Consider the following 10601-nt stretch of genomic DNA (forward strand, 5'->3'; position numbering starts at 1 on the left):
CCTGTATGACGCATATATCCTACTGTACATGTAAATACGTTTGTCCTTTTGGTACATTAAGAAGACAAACGTTACAGATTTCATTTTGAAACCAAGATATCTTTCTTTCTTTCTTTCTTTTCTTTCTTTCTTTCTTTCTTTCTTTCTTTCTTTCTTTCTTTCTTTCTTTCTTTCTTTCTTTCTTTCTTTCTTTCTTTCTTTCTTTCTTTCTTTCTTTCTTTCTTTCTTTCTTTCTTTCTTTCTTTCTTTCTTTCTTTCTTTCTTTCTTTCTTTCTTTCTTTCTTTCTTTCTTTCTTTCTTTCTTTCTTTCTTTCTTTCTTCAGCATGTAACGTTAGCTACATGCCAGGTCGCCCAACTAGTGAAGGCTTAACTAACATTTCCACAGACAATATTTCGAAACACTGCAATCTTGGCACGTGAAATCTTTTTCCAAATCTTCTCTATCGGAATGGATAGTAAATGAGGAGAAAGCGTCTATGACGTCCAGATCGCGCTTGTCCTGCACTGTCCGTGCTTTCCGCTAGTCGGCGCTGGTGCAGCGCTGCCATCATCATCATCATTTCCACAATGGCGGCCTACAGGGCCAGGTGGGTGTGTTTACCTGCGCTTTTTCCCGTCTTCGCACTTCTTAAGATTAGATCTGAGCAGTCGCTGATCGTCTTGGTTTCTTACAGATTGAAGGAGTTCGAAGACTGCCTTGAGACGGAGAAGATAGACCTGAAACATCTGAGATCGCTGTGCTTCCAAGGTAGGACCGCCGTCTCGTGACCGGAGCACCGTTTGTTTGTTTGTTTGTTTGTTTGGTTTGTTTATTTCTTCCGTCGTGGCTCGAGTTTGAGCTTATGTGCCAAGTTGGCTTCGTAAACTAGCGAAGTCTTTCGGCAAGGAACGGAAATAGTCTTTGTTTTATAAACGTCAGCTTGACTAAGTTTAGTTTTAATAGTAAATGTGACATTCATCATGTACTAGTATTAGTAACGTGGCAGCTAAAGTCACCGTCATACCGAAACTTGAAGAGGTTACAACAGGACTCTACCGGAATGATGATATTCGCTTCAGTTGCTTTGCTCAATGAAATATGGATGCAAAAATAGAGCAAGAAGTCTTTGTTTATATGACACTGACCTTTGACCTAGAATGGAGCCCCTTGTGTCACTAATTTGTGACAGAGGAAAAGTTACTAGTAATGCAGGTCTGAGATCCGCTATTGATGTACAATTATCGAATGAAATAACCTTAACCAGAACACATGGTAGAAGCCACTTCTGTAGAGCAGTTGATCATGAAATGCATGGGGCGAGTAGCTCAGTCTCCTGGCTCCCGGGAATCGAACCCGGGCCCGCCAGTGCACAAACCTAACACACATACCTCTAGGCTAAAAGGTCCGCACCAGTTAGACTGGTCAGTAAGTGGTGCTTGAACCCCACTTTTACAGTTCAAAGCTGGGGAAGCTTATTACGACAACCCTAGCTCTGCCCAGCTGTGGGATTGAAGTCAGGCCCCAGCGTGTCTGTATAGCTGGTATAGCCGCTCTTCATTATTTTGATGGTTTTGTTTTCATGCACCATTTTCCCTCCACCACCGGCCATAATGCCTACAACCTCTGAATTTGTGATGCGGAGACATATCGAAATTTTAACCGCTGGCATGTGGTGCAACAGATCCGTACATGTGGGGTTGGGCACTGTAGATTACGCCTGTTTGGGTGTAGGGACCCTCTGGTACAGAACCAGGATGGATCGACCGGTGCTCTGCTATGACTGATATAAACCTGCTCAACTGTTCTCCCATCCCAGGAATCCCGGACGGGCGCGGGCTGAGGTCAAAGTGCTGGAAGGTGAGCAGAAACACCCACATCCCATCGGCACGACTACACAACACCCCCCCCCCCCCCAACACACACGTCCCATCGGCACAACTACACCCCCCCCCCACCCCAACACACACCCACATCCCATCGGCACAACTACAACCCCCCCTCAACACACACACAAACATACACATAACATAACCCCCTCAACGCACACATAAAATAACACATGAATAAGAGAACACACACATAAAGTAACCCCCACACAAACACATATATGTACCTCACACACAAACACACACATACATTGTAACGTAACACCCCCAACACACACACAAGCACACACTCATAAAGTAACACACACAAATGCACACATAACATAACCCCCTCCCCCTACACATACATAACGTACCCCCCCTCCAACACACACACATACTTTAGTACAGAAACACAAACACTCATACAACTTCACACTGACACACAAACATACACAACATAACTCCAAGTCCAATGTCTAAATTGAACATAAAATGAAAATATTTTTGATCAATAGCAAATCTTTGAATTCTTTTCTGCTTGTAATAAAACAAGGCAACAGCCATTGCTAGGTTTGACCTTGACCTCCCCAGATCCTGCTGAACTACCTGCCGCCCCTCACGACAGACTGGACAGACTTCCTCAAGAAGCAAAGGTCAGACACTCAAGGACACGGGCTGTCTTACTCTTACATGTGAAGTTCATCAGAGCTTAAAGGACTCTTGTCGCTCAAGTTCATGTCGCTCAATACTTTAATGTAGAAATTCCCTATGTCAGGGGTCATTGCTCTAACTGTGTAAATGTGCACAGGTTTCAATGATGTAACCAAATGTACACACACTTCTGTGATGTAACCTGGACCATATATGTGCACAACTTTCAGTCATGTAATCAGAACTTTGCAAATATACGCAGATATCAATGATGCAATTTTCTGTGATGTAATCCAAAACAATGTGCACAGCTTTCTGTGATGTTACCTGGACCAAACATGCACAAATTTCAGCTATGTAATCATGACCAAATGTGCACAGGTTTCAATAATGGAGCCATCTAAAGTGCACAACTTTCAGTCAAGGATCTCCCTAAAGAATGGAACAGTGGCGCTCCTCCATCCTGATCTAATCACAGCTCCATCCTGTTGATTTTCAAACTTAGGGTATTTTTTTCAATTTTTACCCTATCAATCAATTTTTACCCAGCAAAGCCTTTAATTTTGCTCAAAACTAGAAATTTCAGAATGATGTAAAGCTCAAGTTGCAGTAAATGACTTCCATTATATCTGAAAAAGGCAAAATGCAACAGCTGCTCTCCTTTTGAGAGGCCTGCGCCCCTCTCCAGACCTCCCCCCTCGCCACACATATCCTGTGCCTGGCACCCTCCCCCCATCCTGCTTTATATTTCTGGGGAGATCCCTGTTCAGTGATATAATAAGGAGCATAATATATGTCGAGAGGTTTCAGAATATGTTATCAGGGGGATCCCACAATAGCTGATAATCCCTTTGGAAGGTCATCGGAAATTCGGTAGGTCAGCAGTTCTCCTTCCCCGGTGAACATGTTGGCAGCTTCCCTGCTTTGACCTTGACCTTGAGTTTGTGTGTTGCAGGGCCCTGTACCAGCAGCTGTTGGAAGAGCTGATCATCACCCCCGGGAAGCAGCAGGGCTCGGGGAACTCACGGGAGGACGTCACCTTCGCCGACCATGTAGGTTTAAATCATGCGATGCAAAACTTTCTTCCAACACTAAGGTATTCACGGATCAAATTTTCAACGACCACTGTCGCCTTCTTCAGGATCAATAATAACCAATCACTGCCGAACATAAACTTGCGAGAGTTACAAACACATGACTTAATTGACATGTGTCATTGCGGATACGTGACGTCAGCAATTGGTCAAACGTGCCAGGAAGTGTTGTAAGAAAGTTTAGCATTGTGCTATGATTACTACTGCATTAAAGTTAACACAGATGAGCTTCCGTGACGACCATGTAGGTGTTGATATATCAACGCTGGTCGCTAGTTTGTCATTGATTATGATCTTCAGCTCTTGTTTTTTTAGATATTTAGTATCCATCCATCCATCCATCCACTCACTCATTCATTCCCCCGCTCCTCCCCACAGCCGCTGAACCCAAACCCAGACAGCCAGTGGAGTCAGTACTTCAAGGACAACGACGTTCTTCTTCAAATTGACAAGGACGTCAGGTAACTTCTTATCATTTGTTTAAGACATCAGGTTTAAGATGTCCGGTAACTTCTTATCTAGTAATCTACAGTCTTGGGAGCCAGAATGATAAATGATAATCAATGATCATCACATTAAGGCAGCATTGATGCCAAACTGCCCAGGGATCTGGACTGAGACGGCATCAATGCCCAAAATGCCAGGTCAGACTGGCATCAATGCCAGGCCTAGCTGTTCAGCACTGCACATCACTTTCGCAAGGGTGTATCATTCTGTACTGCTAACCACCCGGTGTTCTAGCAATGGTTGTTTCTGTACTAACAACCCGACATGGAGGTTGCTGTTTTTTAAATTTTTTTATTTATTTGTTCGTTGTTGCAGGCGGTTGTGTCCGGACATCTCGTTCTTCCAGCAGGCGACGGATCACCCGTGCGAGCGACTCGTGAACGCGGAAAGCGGCATCGAGACGTTGCGTAAGCGCGTGGAACACACGATACTGAAGGCCGCTAGTGTGGGGAAGAACCGGCTCGGAATTACAGTCACAAACGTGAGTCCGTTTGTTTGTTTGTTTGTATTGCATACCTGGTAAACTGTCCCATGGTGTCTCACAACCGTCTTGAAATCACCATCACAAACGTGAATCATGGGGATTTTCTGCAGCTTGGTTTGCTGATTGGCTACAGAATTTTTTCTAGGTTTGTTTGTTTGTTCATGACGAGTGTTCCTGTTTACTCCAGAGCACGCGGCGGAAGGTTGCGGTGGAGGAATACGAGACGTTGCCTGAAGGTCAGGAGGCCCACTGGGAGGTCGTGGAGAGAATTCTGTTCCTGTACGCCAAACTGAACCCCGGCCAGGGCTACGTACAGGTGAGTTCTGTTCCTGTAGGCCAAACTGAACCCCGGCCAGGGCTACGTACAGGTGAGTTCTGTTCCTGTAGGCCAAACTGAACCCTGGCCAGGGCTACATACAGGTCAGGGGTCATTTGTTTATGCTATTTGCTAAACTCAATTTGGGCAGGGCTATGTACAGGTCAGTTTTTTTTATTATTTGTTTGTTATTTGAAGCCTGCACAGTTTAGGTAGTAACAGGTAGATGTTAACTGAGTCTCCCTTTATGTCATGCAATGAAACTATGACTTGTCTGCTATTTTGTTTTATTTGAACCTTTGTTTATTTACGACAAGCTCTCCTTGACCTGCAGGCCACTTTTGTAGCGTCTGACTCTCATGTTTTTTCTGCAGGGGATGAACGAGATCATCGGGCCGGTGTACTACCTCTTCGCTTCCGATCCTAACAAGGAGTGGCAAGGTACGGGCCAGTCTGTTTCTTATTCCGTGTTGGGAGCTGTGAACTCCCGAGATGTGATATCACAGATGATGTAACCAAATGTGCACAAGTTTTAGTGATGTAATCAGGAGCAAATGTACACAGGTTTTAGTGATGTAATCAGGAGCAAATGTACACAGGTTTTAGTGATGTTATCAGGAGCAAATGTGCACAGGTTTCAGTGATGCAAATGTGCACAGGATCAGTGATGTAATCAGGAGCAAATGTGCACAGGTTTCAGTGATGTAATCAGGAGATAATGTGCACTGGTTTCAGTGATGTGATCAGGAGATAATGTGCACTGGTTTCAGTGATGTTATTGGGAGCAAAGGTGCACAAGTTTCAGTGATGTAGATCAGGTGTCAGTGAATTAATCGGGAGCAAATGTGCACAGGTTTCAGTGATGTGATCAGGAGCAAATGTGCACAGGTTTCAGTGATGTGATCAGGAGCAAATGTGCACAGGTTTCAGTGATATAATCAGGAGATAATGTGCACAGGTTTCAGTGATGTAATCAGGAGATAATGTGCACTGGTTTCAGTGATGTTATTGGGAGCAAATGTGCACAAGTTTCAGTGATGCAATCAGGAGCAAATGTGCACAGGTTTCAGTGATGTAGTCAGGAGATAATGTGCACTGGTTTCAGTGATGTTATTGGGAGCAAATGTGCACAAGTTTCAGTGATGTGATCAGGAGCAAATGTGCACAGGTTTCAGTGATGCAATCAGGAGCAAATGTGCACAGGTTTTAGTGATGTGATCAGGAGAAAATGTGCACTGGTTTCAGTGATGTTATTGGGAGCAAATGTGCACAAGTTTCAGTGATGTGATCACAAGCAAATGTACACAGGTTTTAGTGATGTAATCAGGAGCAAATGTGCACAGGTTTTAGTGATGTTTGTTTGTTTAGAGCACGCGGAAGCCGACACTTTCTTCTGCTTCACCAACCTGATGTCTGAGATCAGAGACAACTTCATTAAGATGCTCGACGACTCGGCCTCGGGCATCGGCTCGGGCATGCAGAACGTCTTAACTCTGCTGAAGAAGCACGACCAGCAGCTCTGGAGATGTCTGGTAAGGAGCCGAGACTTCTTAAACATTCAACAGCGTCTTAAACCTTCTACAGCTTCTTAAACCTTCTACAGCTTCTCTGGTAAGGAGCCAAGACTTCCTAAACCTACAACAGCGTCTTAAATCTTCTACAGCTTCTTAAACCTTCTACAGCGTCTTAAACCTTCTACAGCGTCTTAAACCTTCTACAGTGTCTTAAACTTTCTACAGCTTCTTAAACCTTCTACAGCATCTAAAACCTTCTACAGCGTCTTAAACTTTCTACAGCATCTTAAACCTTAATTCTACAGCATCTTAAGCCTTCTACAGCATCTTAAACCTTCTACAGCTTCTTAAACCTTCTACAGGGTCTTAAACCTTCTCCAGAAGAAGTACAATAATATTATTGTCTTGGTAATGTCTTGAGTTTTTTGTATAAGTTTGGAGTTGGGCCAGCCAGAAGAATTCCAAGAAATATTTTCTGACAAACATTTTCTGTCCTCAAAGCAGAATGATGGCGATGTGTCACACCACAGTTCTTCCTGTTCAGATGACTGATGTTGTTTGTTTGTTTGTTTGTGTGTGCAGGAGGAACGAGAAGTAAGACCACAGTTCTACCTGTTCAGATGGCTGACTCTACTATTGTCCCAGGAGTTCAAAATGCCAGGTAAGAGATGGCAGACTTCACCCCCTTGCCCATACTGCTTTGCAACCCTTCCAGTAAAAAAACAACAACATAGACACACCGAGCATGTATAAATATGTCGCAGTTTGTATTTTGGGAATCGCAGAAACACAGACACACAATCATACATTTGACTTACCCTAGACTTTAGTTCCTCCCACAACATCAGTGTGTATTCACTCACTCACTCATGACCCATGACCTCTGTGGTCGTAGGGGCGTCATGACAGCCAGCCGCAGTGATCCATGCCTATCCTGTTCTGTCCTCGGCCTCTCTGATCAGCTGTGCAGTGCTCAGGCCAGTCCGTGTCTTGATGTTGTCCAGCCAGTGCTTCTTTTGCCTTCCTCGTTTCCTCCCTCCTGCTACTGTACCTTGCAGAATGGTCTTGGCAAGTGTGTTGTATCGGCATATGTGCCCGAACCACTTCAGCTTCCGGCGCTTGACCGTCGACAGGAGTGTTGGATGTCTGCCGCAGACAGCCTCTACCTCCCTCCGTACCGTACAGTGTGTATTATAGGTCGCAAATGGTGCTCCTCTGATCCAGAGATCTCGGTTCTATGCCGCTGATTCCATTTCCTTCATTGATTAAGAACAAAGAGGACAAAACAATAGTTCCCTTTGGACTAAATTTGCTGTTACAGATAAATGTTGAAAGAAACATAAACCAACATTTCTGACTTGAGTGAAAAGTACAGCTTGTCAAACCGTCTTAACAAGTGTTGTTTTTCCTTTTCCTTCAGATGTGATCCGAGTCTGGGACTCGCTGTTCGCTGATCGGCAGAGATTCGACTTTTTGTACTGTGTGTGCTGTGCCATGATCATGTACGTAACACATTTATTTATTGAGATTTACCACATTTGTGGAAGGATTGACATAACAGGTGACTATCACATTTTCAAGATGTCAACCTGGCGCAGACTGTAAGGTTTGATCCACTCACACCGGGAAGGACCCCTTAGTAATGCATTGTGTGTTCATGGCCCTGTGGTTATGTTTTTGGACATGGAATCGGGAGGTCCCTGAGGCAGTTCCAGGCTAGACGTTGTGTGCTGGCAAAAGTGATTTTCCTCACTGGACTCAGGTATAAAAATGGGTACCTGACTTTGGTTGGGGAGGTATCATGATTCTGCTATTATGTTCATCTCTGTAGATATCATTAATCAAAAATGTTGGGTCAGGGAGGCGTGAAAGAGGCGTGAATTGACAGCCTACTGTTGTGTTGTTCTGCTTGTGTTTAGTTGTTTATGTTTACATGTTTATCTATTAATATTTCATGTGTTTCAGCTGCATCCGGAGCCGGATTCTGGAGGGAGATTTCTCCGACACCATGAGAACACTACAGGTGAGTGGACAGGTGTGACAGGTACAGGTGTGACAGGTACAGGTGAGTGGACAGGTGTGACAGTTACAGGTGTGACAGTTACAGGTGTGACAGGTACAGGTGTGACAGGTACAGATGTGACAGGTACAGGTGTGACAGGTACAGGTGTGACAGGTACAGGTGTGACAGGTACAGGTGTGACAGGTACAGGTGTGACAGGTACAGGTGTGACAGGTACAGGTGTGACAGGTACAGGTGTGACAGGTACAGATGTGACAGGTACAGGTGTGACAGGTACAGGTGTGACAGGTACAGGTGTGACAGGTACAGGTGTGACAGGTACAGGTGTGACAGGTACAGGTGTGACAGGTACAGGTGTGACAGGTACAGGTGTGACAGGTACAGGTGTGACAGGTACAGGTGTGACAGGTACAGGTGTGACAGGTACAGGTGTGAGGACAGGTGTGACAGGTACAGAACACTACAGGTGCATGAGAGGTACAGGTGTAGGACAGGTGTGATTTGTATACGACAAGTGAGAGTTGGGCTGTGTACAAGTACAGGACAGGTGTTGTCAGCCACTCAAAAAGAGTATGGACAGGTACAGGTGTGACAGGTGCAGGGTAGGTGAGAGTAGGACAGGATAGGTGTGGCTTAAGGGCTGTGCACAGAGACAGAAAAGGTACAGGATTTAATTATTTTTTAATTTGTTTACTTACAGAATTACCCAGACGGGGACATCCATGTTGTCTTGAGGAAAGCTGTGGAGATCTGTCCGTCTTGAGACATGCTGCATCTTAGACACACGTCTTAGCCATCCCCTGAAGATGCATCACTTCTTAGACTGTCTTTGTAACGTCTACCTTTTCTAAGACATTTCCTGAGACATTCTGTCTTGAGACATCTTAAACATCCCCTGAAGATATGTCCCTTCTTAGACCCGGCCATCCTTGTGATGTCTACCTTTTCTAAGACATCTCCAGAGATACTGCTTCTTATACCAGAAGTGTTTCTGCCATCTTTAAGACTATAAAATCCTCTACAATTGGCCTCCTTAGCTATGTTGTCTTTGATACGTCGATGAGGGTTAGACATCCAGGTAGTAAGATATGCGCAGTAACAGCTACTCAAGCAACTGGATAGATTTAGATCTAAATCTATCCAGACCTTAATCTATCCAGCTGTTTTCTTGCAAATTTTGTCTTCAGGAGATTTTTCCTGAGCTCATTGAGAATTACCCAGATCACTAAGAACATGGTTTATCTTGAAGTTTGCCTTTTATCCTATGGAATATAGGAGGTTCTTTGTACACAACCAGGTATAGTTCTCACCTGCTAACGTTTCGATGTCTATCAGACACCTTCTTCAGAGCTTCTGACTGGAGTGCTGTTTCATCGGCTACTTATAGCGGTGAGAAACAGTACTCCAGTCAGAAGCTCTGAAGAAGGTGTCTGATTATTAAGACATCGAAACGTCAGCAGGTGAGAACTATACCTGGTTGTGTACAAAGAACCTCCTATATCCTATATTCTACCAACCTGATGAAATTATTTTCGGATGCCTTTTATCCTTTTCAAACATTTTAGTCATTCTTTTATCTCGACAGCTAAAGCCACTAGACTTTGGTAGTTCTAGGTTAAATAGTTCTAAAGTTGTTAAATTTGATGACGTGATTATTGTTAACATTCTTCCATGTTACTCTGTGTCATCACAGTATTTTACGTTTCTGAGGAAGAACTTGTACTATGTTCATGTATGTCTGTTTTTAAGGCAACATCAATTCACTTTGTTGTCTCTCAGACGTTTCTGCGCAAAATTTCATCAAGAGGAGATGAAAGCAGAGGCCTGGGAGTAAAGCTTGACTCTGACTTTATTCACACCTTGAAACTGCGTGAACCAAGGTACAGACTTTCCCTCAGACTCTGTTTTCATGTTGATCCTAAAGTTCAGTGTTACTTTTTTTATACTAGAACCAACGAAGTGAATTGTAGCTGTGGCCTGGTTATTGTGGCAATACTTCAACAAGTTCGCACAGTGTGTCACCTTTTTTTTGTAATTTACCTTTAGTTTACCTAGAGCCCCATCCTCATGCCTGGGGTCAGGGACTATCGTGGCATCCAGTTCTTTGTAACAAATACCTGTAAACTACATGTAAAGTAGCAAACGCACCTCTTACAGTGTAAC

At 44.1% G+C, this 10601-nt stretch overlaps 1 protein-coding gene across 1 annotated transcript; it reads left to right on the plus strand.

Moving 5' to 3' along the window:
* Positions 1-521: 521 nt before the first annotated feature.
* LOC136441658 (TBC1 domain family member 13-like) lies at positions 522-9318 on the plus strand. The gene is made up of 14 exons (XM_066438086.1): positions 522-588; positions 676-749; positions 1798-1838; positions 2441-2502; positions 3456-3552; positions 3973-4055; positions 4417-4582; positions 4773-4901; positions 5276-5342; positions 6270-6433; positions 6998-7076; positions 7836-7917; positions 8381-8438; positions 9139-9318. The coding sequence occupies exons 1-14, from the start codon at positions 569-571 to the stop codon at positions 9199-9201; spliced, it is 1185 nt and encodes a 394-aa protein (XP_066294183.1). The 5' UTR covers positions 522-568; the 3' UTR covers positions 9202-9318.
* Positions 9319-10601: the final 1283 nt, after the last annotated feature.

This window comes from Branchiostoma lanceolatum, chromosome 9, assembly GCF_035083965.1.
Source record: "Branchiostoma lanceolatum isolate klBraLanc5 chromosome 9, klBraLanc5.hap2, whole genome shotgun sequence".
NCBI classification, from domain to species: domain Eukaryota; kingdom Metazoa; phylum Chordata; class Leptocardii; order Amphioxiformes; family Branchiostomatidae; genus Branchiostoma; species Branchiostoma lanceolatum.